Raw genomic sequence first — 19,228 nt, forward strand, 5'->3', positions numbered from 1 at the left:
TTTTTTTAGCAGTATATATACATACATACATATATACTTTAACTTCAGAGTGAAGTTAGAGCTTCACCCTGAAGAATTTAGACGGATCTAGACTTATGCTGCGTTTCCCTTGAACATAGATAAGTGACTGTCGTTGAAACCGTGACATCTGAATATGTCAGAAACATATTCAGTGTGAAGCCTTGGCATGCTTTGAAGCCACACAACCAACTGACCCTGCACTTGCACTACTTCAGCGCTCACTGTTGCACTCGTTTCTTACATCCTGTCTCTTCAACACATTTCTTATCTCAGCATTTAGTGGCTGCTTACTTTGCATCTTTAGTTCATTCTAATTTCCGTCCCCGTGTGCATTTCTCTCTTATTCAAACGGCTAATTGCGCAATGACGCGTTTTCTAATTAGACAGCGAATTATTTATTTAACAACACCACTGCTGCATAAATATATCTTACGTGGAGCGTGTCAGAGTGAGATGTCGTGGAAATATTTGCTCATTTAACTTGTTGAAAGTTAAACATTACGAGTCAATAATTGGCTTGTTTTTGTCAGAATTGAGAAAGCATGAGCAACCTACTGATGCCACCGCTCTGACTTGGCATTCAGCTGAGTTTGAACAGGTGGCAAAGAAAGTCATTCACTCTAACAAAGAGACAAACACAGAGTGCCGAGGACATCTGGTCGCATGTGTCGGTTTTGTTGTCGGAAAGCGTGGCGCCGTCGTGTTCGTTTTTTATTCTGCTGCAAAGGCATCTGCGATGTTAAAAGCAACAACTGCACCATCATAGAAGAGATTTAAAGTTACAGTAGGTAAACTTTATAAAAATATATTTTTTACACTTATGCTAAAATTGTCACTATGTCCTGACAATATAAAAGGAGGTAGATAATTTGTGAAAAAATTGGGAGAAATACACATAAATCCATCCCATGCCTGCACTAGCCTGGTCAACACCAGCAACTTGTTCTATGCTTAGCAACCACAAACGTCAGTGTATGTCATTGAGATTTTTTTATGACATGTCTTCAAAAAAGAAGTAGAAGAAAATTCTTAAGAGTTTCTCAGGTTCCATTTTTGTGTTTTTATCTCAGTATAAACTGAACATTGAGGAACTTAGACAAATAATCTACTCCACCCTTTCACTATAACAGCATGTGAATGCATTCTTACATAAGTTCAGTCCTCTATGTATCCATACCAACATGTAGCAGCTTTAAAACATATCATTCATTCACACTGTGGTTGAACCATTACACAGAAAATAGGAAAAAAAGCATGGAACTACATCTGGAACTACGTCTGCAAATCATAGCACAGAGACGATGAAGAGAGACGTTAAAATTCTGACTCAAATGTGAGGTTTGGATAAAGCGATAGAGCCAAGAGGCCCATGATGGCTCTGAGGGGGACAATCATAGCACAGGTTGAGGAAAATGCTGACCAGACAACCATCAGGCCTGTGAGGAAGCGAGAGTCTAACTTAGCTCAAGCTAAAGTTTAGTCTTTTGATGTGCAAAGCTGAATTACACACAGGACAAAAGACTTACAGTTTTAGTAACAGCACATAATGGTTATACACCCTCGCAATCCGACTAATTTGGAGCTGTAAAATGAAGGGTGAGCTAGTATTTTAAAAATGTTTCAGCTTTACATCATCTTATAAAGTTGTTGTCTCATCAAAAACATACCTGGAGTGTCGCTTTGATTCTTCTTTCGTGCGTGTTTGAGGAATCCTTTAATCTCCCGTAGCAGTCATTCAGCTGTGCAAAACTCCTGGAGGGACTGAGCACCTGCCTTCAAGGAATATAGTTGCGTTAGCATACAATACTATGGGACTGGGAGACACACAATACTTCCCCTTTAAAGTTAAGATGCAGCAAAGTGTTTTTTATTTTTTTTATCTTTTGCACTTTTTTTTGCACAACAAAAATACTTTTAATACGGTTCTTTAAACTTATATCCATTTGTTTTACTAAAAAGAGTTTAAACTGCAAGAGTGGTATAATTAAGCAATAGTGTTGTAGTAGATTTTAAAATCATAATCTTTTTTTTAAACCTACGTAGAAATTGAAATCAACAATGGGACACTGCTTAGCAGTGAGACCACGTGTTCCTTAGAAGGACATTTTGGGTTATTTTTGAGTTTTGATTGTTTTTAAATGGATTTCCTTTTCCACACTCATCTAAACATTTTTTTTTATGTGATTTATGATAAGAGCTTGACCTGATTATTTCTAAGGTGGCAAAGATTTTTTTCTGTAATAAAAGAGGCAAGACATCATACTATACTTTAATGCATGTACTTTTTTCATTCCATTCCAACTGAAACACTCATTAGAGCTTATGAATAATGGAAAGCTTCACGAGCTCCAGAGACAGACTTTAGTGCAGTGAGTCAGTGTGTGTGGGCTAATAATGTTTGCATTTTTAAAGAATGTTTCTTATAGGGAAATGAAAAGAGGGCAGCGAAGCTGAAGGGCACTGATCTCCCTCTCGGTTAAGTGCTCTTTTATAGTCACCCCTGATTGCAAAATCAAACAAAGATTAGATAATGGCTTAAGATTAAGTTGGTTATACAAAACATGCAGTCAATTTTCACTGAAGATCAGCAGCTATTCTTTCACAGTGTGAGTGTGAGTGTGAGTACTACGCTGCCAAGATCGCTTCCTACACTGAACCCTGGTCATTTTTTTTTCTTCCAGCTATAACCAACACACACAATTTCTTTTCTCTGCATACGAATCACAATGCTTTTACTGTCACTCTGTTATTCTTATTAGCATATAACCAACAGTGCTGGTTGTTTCTTTAAAGAACATTCCCCCCAAATTGTAATCACAAATATCAAAAGATGGCTGCCTGTTACAGCCAAAGCAGCTCCTTTGAAGTCGATCCAGATTCTGAGCTTAATCCTTCTGACATTCCAAGAACCTAATTGCCAGATTGTTTATTCTGCAAGCAGTGCTTACTTTAATATGATGTGTTTAGTTTGGAGTTGATGATTATCTCTAGATTAGTTATTTGCCTCATGGTTGTTTTTTCTGGAGCTCGCAGTGGTGCGGCTGCATTTCTGCGATAGGTTCATTCCCTTTTTGCGTTCACGCTTTCTGTCACCTACTCTTTATCCCTTCCAGACATGTACTCTAGGGCAGGTGCTGGTAATCAGCACTTTTCTCCTTAGGCATCCTCTGAGGACACTCTGAATTCAAATGGCCTTGTTTTGTATTTATTTATTTCGTTCCCCCTTGGGGCGCTGCGAGTCTGATACATAGAAATGGTGAACTGATGTGATATGTGCCACATAGCTTTCTTGGACGAGCAGCCTGAATCTTAAGCAAATGTGTCTGCCTTATGCGGCAGAAGTCATGAAATACAACGCAAGTGCTTGACATTTAATTTAAATTCTAAAAGAAAACGGATGGCAGATGCATACCAGAGCTGTTGCACCTGATTTAAATGCGAATTTTCTAAATGAATATTGATACCGACTTGCTGTTGGAGACTTTTGCACTAAAGCGTCATTAAAAGAAACATCTGTTTGACTTACCTCAGTTTTCTAATCCTATGCATACATGCTGCAAAGACATTTACCAAGCAACTACAATAGCATAGTAAATTTTAATCACTGTAATTATTCCGTGCCCAGACACAGCTCAGATGGAAAACACACTTTGCTTTAAAAGCATTAATTGGACACTGAAAACATTAACCAATGGAGAAGAAAAATCTTCCATTTCTAAACTGAGGTCAGTTTTGAGAATGCTCAAGAGTTGATCATGAATATGAGATAAGAATACATTTCACATCTTGTGTTGCAAACAAGCACTGGTTCCTCACAGCAGGAATTAATACCAACTAGAATGGCAAGAACTAATAACAGGGGTTCAACACTTTCTTAGCGAGTCCAGAGCTGTCAAGGTCCCTGCTGATGTAGTTCACTTCCCATTACCAGCATTGAGCAAACATGCCTTAATAAAACAATGCACCTCCTATTTACCCAAAGCTCCGCCTGGGCGATTCAGCACTGGTACCAGGTTGTTTTGGATGTTTGTCTTACTAGGTCCACTGTATCTCTTAATATGTCTGATATATGACCATCCTGCTAGGTACTATATTAAACTATTTTTGATGAGTAGTAATGCATTTTTGTGACTTGGGTTCTTTGGGAAACATAGCAAAAACATAGCAAGTAAAGCTAAATACTCACAGCTTTTTGTCTGCGTTCCTGTGTCTCCGCAAGTTTGACCCCTGAATAAAATGGTAAACAAACTTGCATCCGCTAAGAAAAACTGTGAGATGAATCCTTCTTGAAGTTTATTTATTTCTTTTTTTTCAGGTATCATTCGTCTCAGTGAGGGTTTGCATGATCGGTACCCGGTGGAGGACTATCTTGACCTGTTTGATCAGGCTGCTTACCAAATCCAGGGCGAGCTAAGTGCAAACACCAGCGGATCACCCAGACACCCAAACGTCATCATAGGTAAGTCACATCATCTGTTCAGATCACAGATGACGGAACTCAAAAGAGGGTTTTACTATTTTCAAAACAAAAATTTTGAACTGTCTATTTATCATTACATACATTTAAAACGGCAAATCCTTACTTTGACTGAGCTTCCTAAACAGCTGCCAACATTTCAAAATTAAGTCTTTTCTATGATAGATAGAAGTCAAAAGGATGAAAAGGAACAAGTTTGCTGCACTGCATGTAGCCTTCCTGTTATCTTCAGAAAAAGTCTTGCTCTTTCACTCTCTTGTTGCCCAAATGAACATGTCATGAATCAGTTCTCTTTTAAATGACTTATTTTCTGTGCTTCTTTTGATTTAATTGTAAATACCTCACTGAAATTATAACGGACAACTTTGATTCATCTACTCTCAGAACCTTGGTCACTATAAGGGAACATTTTTTGATGTTCAACGCGCCGGTTTGCAGCAGATCGAGCTGAAAGCCAAGTGATTCCAGTCATCGGTTAGTTTCTAGCTGCATCTTTACAGTTTCAGATCTTCCAACGTATGAACGCTTGTCAAAACCTGCCGACTTGCTTTTGTTCCCACTCTCGACCTCGACACAAAGAGATTTTTATACAAAAGGACAATGAGAAAAGAAAGACACGTCTTGCCAATTTAAATAACAAAATGTTTTGTTCTTTTATTAATTTGCATAAACAAACACAATCAAGAGTCAGTGTGCAGGGAGTATAATTAAAGCATGTTGGATGCTGAGCATCAAAACACATTTATTCAGGTTTTGGAGAGGTTCGTTAACAGTTGACCTTTATAAGCCCCTTGTTGTCTACAGCAAGCAGATTGCTCTGTGCTCTTTGTGTGACACAAAAAGCCAACCAGTTTGCATTAAACTTCAAATCTTGATCTCTGATGAAGCGTAAACCAGATACAAACATCCTGCTTCTCACTGTGTTTAGGCAAACTAAACATGCGCTTTAAACTCCGCGAATCAAGTGCCAGGAAGCTGCTCATCACTTTCGGTCTACTCATCGGTCTATTGCGCAATGAGCATCTTAAGAATGATTCGCCAGCAGAGATCTGAGAGTACAAGATACAAATGATAGCGCGCCACACGACGCCTGAGACACCGCTAATCAGATCTGCAGGAAGTTTTAGTACCACAAACATTTCCTGCTAAGCTTCATCTTCTGCCTTCCTGTTTTTTTTTCCTTGTCAGAACATCGCTCTGTGTCGCCGCCAGCTCCCCTCCCTGGCTTACTTCATATTAGTTACTCAGGTCATGTAGCAGCGCTCTGATATGTGTGTGAAAGTGCCCCAGCAGTATCCTGCACCGCCAGTCAAGCTGCACCCAGGAGCGTTTTTTGGCATTTGTCAGAGTCCTGCAACTTCACTTGTAATCTTATATTTCAGAGGCTGCAGGTAGTGAGGCTGCTCTGCGGGAGCCACTTCAGCAGAGGAGTGTAATTTTTTCTTTTTTTTTTATTTTTAAAAGAGAGCCGGTGACTCAGCTCTAAAGAGACCCTCTAACGTCTTTCTAATGCTAGACGTCCTTCTGCCTCAGTTAGCCACTTCACTGGAGTGCTTTATAAAGAAATCATTGTTTTATTTGTTTGTTTTTTTTGGTTAATATCCACAGCAGGGTGGAGAAGCCTACAAACCTCCTTCCTCTATCAGCATATCCTGTTTCCAGCTTCACTGCTCCTATCTGTTCCTGCCTTTTCCCATCGTCCAAACACTGTGTCAAAGAAACGACTCAGCTGGGACGGAAAACTGATTTAACGTTTCGACAATAGCCTTTTCACACTGCACTGAGTTGAGCTCAGCGTGCCGTGCTGCTTTGTTTCCCTCTTTAAATAAGTAATCCTTGTAACGTGGTGGGGGAGCGTGCCAAAAGCCCACTCGGTATTCACTCAGTGCTCCGGGAGAGCCCAGCAAGGTGCGGGCCTGCGGCCAGGATCTTCGCTCTTCGATTCTCCTCCGCCGACGGTCAGGTTGGGGAACCACAGGAACGACGGTCTGGCTCCTTCACTTGTTTACCCGGAGCAAAATAAATCCTCTTTAGCTGACACGGGGTCCTTTAAATAGACAAGATCACAGCCTGTATCATTTCAGACATAACGGCATTAGTACCGATCCAGTTTCACGTTCACCGTTGTCGGCACAGAAAATAAGTCTCTTTCTCTGAGGGAGAAAGAGAGAGAGAGATAAGGCTTCACTTAGCAGATAACAGCATAATGAAGGCACAGACAGCCTAATGAATCCTGAATATATTTCTCAGTGCAGCCTGATAAAAGTTGCAAGGCTCAAATTGTTTGAGAAAGGACGTCGTTTGACTTGATATGAGTAAGAGTGTCATTGTGTTGACAGCAGTCACGCTGCAGTTTCTCTTTACCACCAAAGATGCAATTATGATGCCTACTTGTTTGCTTGTGTGCCTTTACGAACATGATACTGGAGCAAAGAGAATTTTTAGTGCTTGCTATTTGCAGGTTTAATTTAAAGGAGTACAGTGAGGAAAAACAAGTATTGGAACACCCTGCGACTTTGCAAGTTAGAAGTCATGGAGGGGTCTGAAATCTTTGTCTTAGGTCCATGTCCACTGTGAGAGACATACTCTAAAAAAAAGAAAAAGAAAAATCCAGAAATCACAATGTATGGTTTTTTAAATAACTTATTTGTGTGCTACTGCTGCAAATAAGTCTGAAAATCAATGTTAATATTTGGAATAGAAGCCTTTGTTTGTAATTACACATACTTATTTTCCTCACTGTATATGGAACTTGATCAAAGTTAGTGTTTTATATGCGATCTTTAATTTGTGAGGGGAAAAAAAACAAAAAACATTGACATGCCTTGAACTGTATTTTGTCACATGACCGCAAAGTTCAATGTATTTAATTTTGATTTTTTTTTTGTTACAGACAGACAAAGTAGTGTGAACTGTAAGGGCAAGAATTCATTGTTTTTACTTTTTTTTTGACAGTAAAAATCTGAAAAGTACACACACACGCACACGCGCACACACACACACAGACATGCGCATTCACAACAGATACATAGTGCTTTGGTATGGTCCTTTCACTGATTGGAAACGTTTGAATTTCTTAGTTTCTGATCACCAAACAGGCCTGATTATGTTAAAAACGGTCCAGTTTCTGCTCCCAATTCAAATTCTCAGCACATCTCTGGTTGTAAATTAGAGTACCTGTCACACTGCCTTCAACTGGCTTTGAAATGCAAGGCTTGTTCTGAATGTCTCTTAATTTACATGAATTATAACTCCTCAACCATCAAAACAATAAATAAAAGAAAACTCCCATCAGTCATTAGCATATTCATCTAAAAGCATCCATGCACAAGACTCTGAAAATATAGACACATAGTATGTAACTGTTGCATATTTTCTGCTGAGGCTGAGCTCTGACCTGAACAGACATGTTAAAAATATTTTTCTCCTCTTCCAATTTAAAATTGTGCAGTAGAGAGACATAATTAGTGACATTTATGTTTCATGTATCCTCAGCTTTACGTCCAAATGACCTTTGAAGCAGAAATGAAGGAACATGAAGGCTATTTCCACCGTAACCTAACTGACATCTGCATTTAATACGGCCTGCTCGAAACCCTTTAAAACATGCGGTTGGTTTAATTTCACGACAAAAAACAACCATATGCAGCGCAGAGACCTAAAGGGTGGAGCAAGCCACAGCAAGTTTGGAATTATTTCTTTAAAGAAACGTAAACATGAGCTGTGAGTCTCTGAAACTATAATAAAAGCAGCAGAAACGTGTTTCCATATGTGTTTTTGCTTTAAGGCGCAGCACCGTTTTTAAGACTCTGATTACGCTCGTCCTTCATTTCGACCACTTTTGGTGTACTCTCACAGGAGAAGCGAGCGCCTCCACCATGTGGGATAACAACGCCTGGGTGTATTTCTATGACAACACCACAGAGGGAGAGCCACCGTTTCTCATCCAGGACTTCATCCATGCCCTACAGCCAGAGGCCCGCTTCATCGTTATGCTCAGGGATCCAGTGGAAAGGTTGGAAGAATTTCTGTCACACTGCCCTCGATTGGCTCGGAGATGCCTGTAATGATGCAGCTCTAAAACATGTCCCTATCACAGCTGTTTATCCTGCTGACACAGAGACGCTTCGCCACTTTATGGGAAACAAGAGCTCTGGCTGTTAAGAAGGATGTGTTGGGCTTTTACTGGGGCTGCCTGTCATATAAGTTGGTTTGTGATGCGTTTATTAAACCTGTGCAGAGCTTCCTCCTGAGTGCCTGACACTCATTTTAAGCTTGGTCTTCCTGACTTATTTGTTTATTTCTTCACGCTACAGAACATCATATTTGTTGTCTACACTTGTGTTAAAGATTTGCATATCGTTCATACTGTTTGTGTTTGTTATGAAATAAGGAAGACAAACAAGATTAATGTTTTAATGTTTTACTACTGAAAACATTAATGATCATTATGATTATTGTCATTGTGACCTGTCCTGGGTGTGCCTCGCCTCTCGCCTAATGGCCGCTGCAGATTGGTACCATTCCCCCCGACTCTGCAAAAAAAAAAAAAAAAAAAAAAAAAGCAGGATTCACTATGGATGTATTATTTACTTTTTAAAATTTTTGTAGTAGCATTACAATATATACATATTAAAATATTTGAAAAAGTAAATCAATGAGCAAGTGACATTAAATTAGAATTTCTGTTGCTACTTAAAAATGGCTTGTTTCAAGCAGGGGTGCCGTGTCAAACTCATTTTTACTTTTGGGTCTTATCGAGGTCATGAATGTTCTCAAAGGGCCAGTTGTGTCAGAGTATACTGATAAAACCTGTTAAGTTTTTTTTATTTCATTTTATTTTTTTAAACATCTATCAACAACAGGTCGTTGACCATAGGGACAAAGCAAACATGGCATATGTTGTTTTTTTTTCTTGTTCCCCCTACTCCTCTCCATCTATCCCCATCCTGCTGCTGCAAACAATAATAATAATAATAATAATAATAATAATAATAATAATAATAATAATAATAATAATAAATAAGAAAAATACAACATGTTAAGTTTTAATGAGTCTCAGCATGCCTATCTTAGAATGCGTCACATATCAATGTTTTTATGTTGCCATATTGTGTGCAGCCTCCAGTTTTAAACAAAACATCTTGTGAACAACATGCTAGAATAAATTTGGTGTCTATGGTGACTTCACTAACTGGGAAGAACATGATTTTTGAGTTTTTGAAAAAAAATAGTTGATTCTGGCTTTGTTAAAAAGCTATTTTTAACAAAATAGCTTTTTTTTAATTACAGAAAAATACTCTGGAGGCATTTCTTGCTAGGATTCTCACACTCTTGCATTGCTTGCAGCCTTCTAAGTACGTGGAGCAAAAATAAAGATTACTCTTTAATGCCTGTAAATAAAATACATTCAATCGAAATCCATTTGCCTTTAGCTGGGAATTTCACAAACCTGAAAAGGAAATGTTAACAGTGCCTCTCTGTTTTCTTCTAGGCTTTACTCTGACTACCTTTACTTTGGAATTGCCAATAAGTCTGCGGAGGATTTCCATGAGAAGGTGTCAGAGTCCCTGCAGCTATTCGAGGGGTGCCTTATGGAATACACAATGCGCTCCTGTGTGTACAACACCACTGTCAACAACGCAATGCCAGTGAGTGGATGGACCCTCCTTCCTCCTTTTGTCTGGCAGGCCTCCTTTAAAGTGAAATTTAGCCACCAGTTTATAAGATGGTGGGAAAAGACAAGTAGCAAAGGCTCGAAGAAGGAAAGAAGGAGGGCAATCCGCACTTCATTAGCACATGTTAAAGGACCTTCATAAAAGAAAGCGTAGCTTCTCTAGCTGCAACAAAACTTAGTTCGGCAAAGCTATGAACTTCCTTCAGACCATCAGACTAAATCTTTAGAGTCAGCCAGTTCAGAGCCCTCGTATTAGGATCCCGGCCAGCTTTTCCCACAGTACTCTGGAGCTGACTGAGTTAGAGGAGGAGGAGAAGGAGTCTCGTCTGTCCTGTTTTGGCTCCACGCAGGAACTGTCTGGTATTTAGAGGACCTGCTCTCCAGCTGCCTCCAACAAGCTTGGTGACCCCGTGAGGGCAATGCCTGCTCTCTGCAGCTGTTCTCAAAGTCTGTCCATTGATATCAGAGTTATTAATGCATGTTGAAAAGAACTACCAGCTGTTTGCGCTGTAGTGTCAGATTAATAAAAAGATAAATGTCAGCAAGAGGCCTAAAGTAGCCTAAAACTAAAGTGAGAAGGAAGTTTTGGGAAGTCAATTTACTGGTTTTAGATGTAATCAGTGACATGGTCATGCTAATCTAAAGCGGGGTTCATACATCAAACATTCTCACAGACTACATGAAAAAGTAAGTTGGTTTTCTCAAAATCAATCTGAAGGATAAACTCTTTTGCACAAAATATTACTCTTTTGTGCAAAAGAGTTATATTATTGAATTGTCGACATGTTTCAGTAAGGAACAGGCTTGAATCAATGGTAAAAATTATTCAACCCTTTACCTAAAAGCTGTGAATAAAATTATTAGGAGTTGTAGATATGTTCCATAATAAATTAGGTTATTTATCGAATCACTGAAATCTACTTTAAATTGCTTAGTTAAAGAAACACACAGACAAAAATATCCTAAAATAATTTTTAAAGGTCTATTTCATGATGTGAGAGCAAACATTCAAAAATATCATTATTTAAAAAAAATATTCTAACATTTATTAGTTACTACTAATCAAATAATAATAATAATAACAGGCAACCTGTGGGAGTGGATTTTTGAGACTCTTGCCGAGGTTTTGTTTCTGTTTGTAAAATTACAACCCATACAAAACATTATCTCTCACATCTCCCCAAAATGAACATGTGCACTTACTCCCATGATCATACACTGGATTCACATGGAGGAGCAAAGAAAGCTTAGAAAATATGTTCCTTCTTCTCTTAAAGAAGAGGCTGAAGGCACCACCAGGTTCCCCTTCAGAGAAAGCAATATCCCAAACAGAACCGGATGATCTAAGGTCGCTTCTCTTGTTTTGTTCCCAACAGGTGAGACTGCAAGTCGGCCTTTACGTTGTGTACCTAATTGACTGGCTGACTGTCTTCAGCAGAGAACAGATTCTGGTCCTGAGACTGGAAGACCATGCCTTCGACATGAAAGACACATTGCATAAAGTCTTTGATTTTCTTAATCTTGGTAAGTAGGACTTAATGATCCTCTTAAAATTCACCTTCACAGGCACTCACTGTCTGGTCTGTCTGAGCTTTAGCATTTGCAAAAAAATAAAAAATAAATAAAAGAAGGGGGTAAAACTATCATAGGAGAGACATACCCTCAAAAAGTTGTAGTTGTAGTGAAAGGTGGTATTGACTTATTTGGTTAATAATTTAAAACAATGCTTTCTTTTCTGCCTACGTGCAATTTTTTATGAGTTATTCTTTGTCTATTATATTAAATCCAAATGAAACCTTACAAAATGGAAGCAACCTTAAATGGTATTAATACTATGGCAAGGAGCTTTGCGTGTTCGATACTTTGTTTTTTCTATGGGTGGTCATTTCTTACTGTCAAGTGGCATTCCTTTATTACTGGGTGCAGGAAGAAGCGAAGTGACAGAGTTATTTGTGTGTTTTACAGGGCCATTGTCAAAAGAAATAGAGTCACAAATCACAAGAAGCCCAGCATCAAACACCAGGAGACCAGCTGACAAGAACCTGGGACCCATGCTGCCTATAACTAAAGAAATCCTGCAGGACTTCTACAAACCATTTAATGAGAAACTGGCAAAGGTGCTGCAAAAAGAGTCCTTCCGCTGGGAAAACAATTCCGAACTCTGAACGGACTTCTTTCAACAAGAAGAAGGAAGAATGCAGAGCCCCATTTTTTGGGTTTATCTCTTTTAAGTGCCCATAAAAAGAACATCAAAGTATTTTAATGTAAATTATTTTTAAGTTATAAGAGCAGAGATGAATCAAAGATAGAAAATAACAGCACAAGCAAGTGTGGTGTTTTTGTGTGATTGTGTGCGAGAGAGGAAGAATGATAGACTGTAAGTGATGCTGGGAGATCTTCGCTTCTCCGTTTTGTTTTCCAGACATATAAAATTAAATTGTGAATTTCAAATACGGAACATAAGGGCTCATCTCTTCTGTCTTTATTGGTTTGATCAATACAAACAACATTAAGACAGCACTAAAAATCCGTATAAGTCTCAGTTTGGTATTCCAGTCAGAGTTTTGTGTGAACGCTGATGAAAACAGCCAAACACAGCCGATTACTAAGACAACAGCGCCCTCTTCTGTAACCTACATGCCACTACAATAAAAGAACAGCTGAGAGTGTGAGACTTCTAATAATAAATACTTATATTCACTGTCTATTTAGAGTCATCTAAGCCAGAGTGCATCCTGGAGAGCTTGCTAGCCCTTGACATACCTAACTGCAATTTAAACAAAATAAAACATACATTCAACATTTTAATTGTTCAGTTTAAGTTCAGTAGCTTCCACAGCAAACCTGTTGAATCAAGAATCACTTAACCAGAACTCATCTTAAGTTTCTGTTTCTCAAACAGAAACTAAAAATCAAGAATAGTGTAACATCCTGCTGTGCTTTGGCTATATACGCTATAAACCTGCCAGTTGATGGTTTAAGTTATTTCAGAAAACTGGCTGACCATTGGTTGATTTAATGTTTCAGACATCTGCCTACATTGGATTCACCTGGGAGCGATGAACCAAATCAGGACAGATTTAGAAAAAAAGTCCAATGGAAATGTTTAGAAACACATTTTGACAAATTGTTCAACCATTTTTCACATAAAGACTTATGAGGCAAACTTGTGCTTAAATGTTGTGGAGGCTCAGACTATTCAAGAGATCCATGTAATACATTTTGATCAATATGAAAAAAAGCAAATGAAAATGTAGAAAACAGTGCTTTAATGTACAAAAGCATTTTTTAACTTGTTTTGTCAGGTCAGCTGTCTGCCATAAAAACTAATTGGTGCAGGCCTAGATTCAAATTGTGAATTAAATTCCAGTTTTTTAAACTCAAAGTTGTTTGTCAGTTCAAATAATCATAAAAGAATAAAAAAATAACATAAAACTCCTCCATATGAAGAGGAATGGCAATGGTCGGTTCAATTCCCGCTCTGCCCGCCTTTATCATTTGTGTCCTGCTGGTGGTGGTCAGAATCTCAATTTGATATAAAAGGCCATTATAAATAAAATTTATTATTATTGTGATTACATATAAATATTTAGCATGACTTTAACTTGAATATGGCATCATACTCTAAATTCAAAAACATTAAAACGTACTGGAAGTATGACTATATCCACCAGAGGGCAGACCATTCCTTTGAGAAACTAAAAAAATAACCAGTTTAATTTCCAATCCTTTGAAAGAAAGTCAGATGTCAGTAAGCTGCTCTGTTCTTTTGGCACTTTTCAGATTCTCCCAGGTTCAACTGGAAAACGTTAACTAGAAGCTTTTGAACTTCACTAGATCAGTATAATGTCCATACTGCAATAAAACAGGAAATGCAGTTCTCCTGTTGAATAGTTACACATCTCTCTGTCACTTAAATCAAAGCCATCTGAAGAGAAAAGAACTGACTGAATGACATTTGAATATTTTACTTTTCGAAGGTCTGGTTTATAGGTTCAGTGCCAATGAATGCCTCCGACCAACTTTCATTTCCTTGGAATTTACCATTATTAGTCAAACTTTCTGCAGCTTGGTCTGTGCTGTGTCAGTCTACAGTGACTGACAGGGACCTGGAAGATTACAGCCCAAAGAAAACGTTGTGGAGAGCTTCTTTCAAATGCACATTTAGTTTTACATCTGGCTTTTCCAATGCTTTTTATTGCTTCTGTGCTGAATTTTGGACACAGTACAATAAAAATATAACATGTCGCCATGGAAAATTATTGTCTTTTCAGATGCTGAACGTTCACTCAATCAACCGTCTCATGTGGAATTAATTTATTATGGTAACAAAGACTTAATATTTGGCCTCACCTCCACAAAATGAGAAACTAAAATTCAGTCCAACACAGGCCAAAGGGAGTATGAATAATAAACCTCAAGAACAGCAAAGGAGTTTAGCAGATAACTATTAGTACAACTAGCTAAGGCAAACACGGGGAATCATTTAAATGTAGCAGCAATGGTGTTTTATAGCTGGGAAAAGCTCAGCAAAAAAATACAATGAATATCATCTTAAGCTAATCCTTTCTGGGGGCAAGTTTATTTTGATCTCTGCCCCACTGCATAAGCAATGGGGCATCTGATAACGTAAGAATACCAAAAGACATTATATATTATGGGTTCAATGCATTTTTAAATTCTTTCAAAAGTGACCTTATTTGTACCACTCGTCCACAAAATTCAGATGCGTGGTGTTAAAAAGACATATAGACTTTTAGCTAAAAATGTGACATTGCTTATAGTGCACCAAAGCACCTTCTGCCATGTCTTGTCAGGGTTCACTACACAGCTTATGGCAAGATTATGGCAAACATATTCCCACTCCGCAAAGACCAGATTTCTTGAGAATATGACTAATAGTTGTCTGTAACTCATGGGCCTCTTGACTGCTTGACCAATTAACGCACTCCTTGCTCAACTTGTCACATTAGGTAAATTAGGCCACGTTACATATCTTATTAGTAAGGTTATGCGAGAGTATTAGGGCCAAAAACATAAAATTGCAAGATAAAGGTTAAAATATTATCAGAATAAATTTGTACAATAATAAAATCATAATATCACAAGAACAGTCAGAGTATTACAAGAATCATTCTCAGTTTTATTCTCATAATTTCATTTTTTAAATTTTCTTAGCAGGCCCCTAATACCCTGCCGTACACAGTAAATATTGTTCATTCAGTTAATCCACACACAAAGTCATAACTTCCAGGTCGAGAGTCTTGGTGCTACTGGCAGCATGGAATGGGATTTAGGCTTTGCCTTTAAACTGGATTTACTGACAAAATGGAAAAAGAAGCCCTTACTGTACGCTTCCATTTCCATTATCCTTCAAGTTCTATTGACTTGAAAATGAAGTAATCTAGATGCCAAAGGCATGGCGATGGATCCCCTGACCCTGCGACACGGAGGCAGGCCATTTCAGGTCATATTTGTGGGATTTACAACAGGATGTTAGATATTACTGGAGGAAAAAAGTTTCAAGGACCATTTCATATCAGCTTGGATAAACTTCCAAACAAGACTTTAATTTAAGCTGAGGTCCCTCCCATAGTAACAGTTTACAGTTTTTTTAGTACTTAAAAAACAGTTATGAAAAATGAAAAAAAAAAAAAAAAAAACACTTTTACCAACATATCGTTAAACAAGCAAAAAGGAGAAAGTCCTGATTTGACTCCTATCTTCACCCAGTTATGTTTATGGAGAATGTCTTGCAGTAAAAAGAAATGTTCTGAACAAACAAGGTCATGCATCCATCATGCTCACTGCATGCTCTGATGGTCTGCCAGCTGTATTTAAAAAGGCTCTGTGACGCCCAGTAATAATCACTGATGATGGAGACGACGAGGAATCCAAGAACGAAAAAGACAATAAAAAAATAAATAAATCTGTCTCTGCTTGCATGATTTTGCAGTAATAAAAAAAAACAAACATCATGTACATAATTGCATTATATTCTTTTCTTGAATGGCAGAATATCTGCTTCACAGATATGAAGCACAAGAGCCAGGCATGTCCTTTTCTGTTCTTTCCTCAAATATTTGTTGGAGAGGCTGGGCCCTAAACATCTGTTTGTGATATACAGTGTTATGCTGTTTTTATCTGTTTTGGACACGTGCAGCAGGAGCAGAAATGGTCTCTGGCAGAGGATAAGACTTCCTGTGTGTTTCTCTAAATGGCTTACAATGTTTTATCCTCATTCAGATGTTTGTTTATCTGTCCTTTTGGGTAATTCAGCTATGTTTTAGGTGTCTTGGAGGTTTCTGAAAGTGATTAGTGATTATTACTTAAACCAGACGTCGTCTTTTCTTCCTTTATTTTCTCCTCAATGGTCTCTTTTAAGTGCTGCTGTGTCTCTGTCTGAGCTGAGTTGAATGCACCCAGGGTCATTGCTCCCCCATCAGAGTTGGACCAAGAGTTTCAGAACAAGAACAGAATTCTAATGTGGTTACAACTGCGCCTAGGCGGAGCTTCTCCTCGAAGCACTTAAACTGACAGATGTCCTTTCAGGAACAAAAAGTATTTTGTTTTCCTTTCTAATTTAATAAGGTCCTACATCTACAACTGCACTCATTGAGACAAGAGAAAAGTTTGATTTTGTTTTTTTTTTTCCTTTACCTTGCCTAACATTTTGACACTGTGTTCACTGTCGTCTTCAATCAGAATCATGCTCTCTTTCACTTTTGAATATTGCTCTGCTTTGGTGCTTGCAGCTGGAGCCCCCTCCCACCATAATGGTTTCACAATTCCTACAATTTGTGTTCAGTCCAAGACCTTGTGAGTGATCTTGAAGGACATGTTCGGCAGCACTCAGTGGCCACTTTGTTGGGTACACCTTGCCAGTGAATCCCCTTTTGTTTGATTTCTTGTTGTTTAGATTTACCAAGGTGTCTTAGACATTTTTCAGAGATATTGGTTATTATTCATAGCATCCCATGGATTTGTCAGCTCCAAATCCATGCCGCATCCATGTGTGTACAACTATTACAACTGGCAGCACTTTAGCTGTCGTTACTGAGAAATAACTCCATATATCTTAATTCATATGAAAAATTAATTAAGTAGCACTAATCGGCACAAACAAATGAGCTGTTCCATCAATTTTGATGTTTGATTCAAACAGAAACTACTCAAAAGAAAAAATCAGTGGAAAGAAATGAGAGCTCCCACTACCAGCAACATTATTTTGAAGTTAGGAAAACTATTAATACATTTATTAATAGTTTTCCAAACCAGACTTTGAAATGAGTTCAAAGAAATAAGAAACATTTCTTTTGAAATGTTATTTGCTATTTTTGATTCAAAATGCAAAAGAAAGAGTGCATTTTGTTAAACTGGTATTTTTTTGGGTTCTAATATCTTATTGTAGATTTCAAAAGTACCATGCATTCACAGAAAATCAACTGAGCTTTTTCAAATCAAGAAAAAAAAGAAACAATCATGAATGCCTTAGATAAATGTCCGATCTAGCTCTTCTATTATAGAAACATATGACAAGTGAATATTGATGTACCTCTTAAGTCACTACAAACACATAAACAGACTCAGGATTCATATCTCAAAGCTTTCTGTGTGTCATGTGTGGTGGTGTTTTAAATTGACCATTATCGTCTTTCACACAGTTTCCATGGACACGAGAAGTCCACCGCTAGTTCTAATCTTCTGTGGTCATACAGCAGTCAAACATGTTCACAGCTCAATTCAGTCAGTTTTTCAAAGTCCAAACAGCTGTTTGTATTTTTTATTTTTTTTTAAGAAAATATCCCCAGCCCGCAAATTAGATTCAAGAGATTAAACCTGCAAATACAGATTGTTATATTCTTCCTGGTGTCAGTAGCGTGAGAAACAGATATTTTTAAAGAGACACACTTCAGAGTCCTACAATCATTATGGTGTGCTTAGTTTTGGATCACAGAGAAGTGAAGTATGCATTTTGCCTGATTAAGTGGACACAGCATGACGTTTTAGTTATATACTTAATATTTCTATATGATGTGTAATATTGCCTTGCAAAACGTTTTGCACCTGGCTGTAATACAATAAAATCTGAGGAGTTTGCTGCAAGAAAACCTTTGCAAAGCACAGTCACTTACTTTTGCTTACTTTCCGAGGGGATAAGTAACACGGTGTTGCTAAAAAAAACAAAAAAAACAACCTGTCTTTTTAAAGTATCCAGTATGATCCTTACCAGCAACGTATTACTGTACATTAATCTTTTCCCTTCTCAGATTCTTTTAGTCACCCTTGCCTTTTCATCAATTACAAGGTGACAAAGTAGCAGCAGGGAGGTTTTTGCAGCTTGCCACAACACTGTCATTGTAAGCACCGGCACCCAATTAATGGGAATACAGCCAGGGATTTCTTCCTAGGAGAGATTATGCGTGGAGGCAGGAGCCGTCACTCTCCTACCTTCGGCGTTCTCTGCTTAGAGAGACGGCTATTGTCAAAACAGCTATGCCTTGAGCTGCTCTGCTACGCAGCCTGATAAGGAGCTGGTTGGTCTGACTCTCTGAGACTAGACAAGGTATTTTAATGCTGACATTCTGCCTGGTTCAAAGAATATGTTTGTGAAATCCTGCAATGCTTTTAAAGATGTTGGTCATGTCTGGGGTTTCTTTAATACATTCTGTAAAAGCCATGTTTCCAGTAATACTGACGCGAAAGAAAAGCAGGTTCTCACCAATGTTAATGAAAGCATCCACAATTTAAAAAATATCTTTTGTTTGCAGTTTTTCCACCTGAGTTGATGTATTGCATCAACGCCAAAACCTTTTAACTCTTTAGGATGTCTCATGGCTGCTTCTCTGAGTAAAACTGTCTTGGGCCAGCCTCTCAGTTTAAGTTGACTACAATGTTTTTGATAGTTTTGTGGTTGTTCCATGTTATTTTAATAATTGAATGATGAACTGAACAGTGCCTGGAGTAGTATTTTATAAACTAACAAACCCCCCGGAATCGTTAGAGAACAATGGGGGAATTTATGGATATAATTTAGGAGCTAATGATTTCCT

General features: G+C 38.1%; 1 protein-coding gene across 3 annotated transcripts in view; it reads left to right on the forward strand.

Annotated features, from left to right (window-relative positions):
• Window positions 1-12,638, forward strand: part of chst15b (carbohydrate (N-acetylgalactosamine 4-sulfate 6-O) sulfotransferase 15b) — a 37,434-nt gene extending 24,796 nt beyond the window's left edge. For all 3 annotated transcript variants that reach the window (XM_081600380.1, XM_081600381.1, XM_081600382.1), the window contains 5 exons: window positions 4,337-4,480; window positions 8,357-8,513; window positions 9,993-10,149; window positions 11,552-11,699; window positions 12,141-12,638. In XM_081600380.1, coding sequence (XP_081456506.1) covers window positions 4,337-4,480; window positions 8,357-8,513; window positions 9,993-10,149; window positions 11,552-11,699; window positions 12,141-12,340 — 806 coding nt within the window. In that variant the 3' untranslated portion in view covers window positions 12,341-12,638. The remainder of the gene's footprint in view (window positions 1-4,336; window positions 4,481-8,356; window positions 8,514-9,992; window positions 10,150-11,551; window positions 11,700-12,140) is intronic.
• Window positions 12,639-19,228: the final 6,590 nt, after the last annotated feature.

Source organism: Poecilia reticulata, chromosome 19, assembly GCF_904066995.2.
Source record: "Poecilia reticulata chromosome 19, P_reticulata-male-v2, whole genome shotgun sequence".
Lineage (NCBI taxonomy): Eukaryota > Metazoa > Chordata > Actinopteri > Cyprinodontiformes > Poeciliidae > Poecilia > Poecilia reticulata.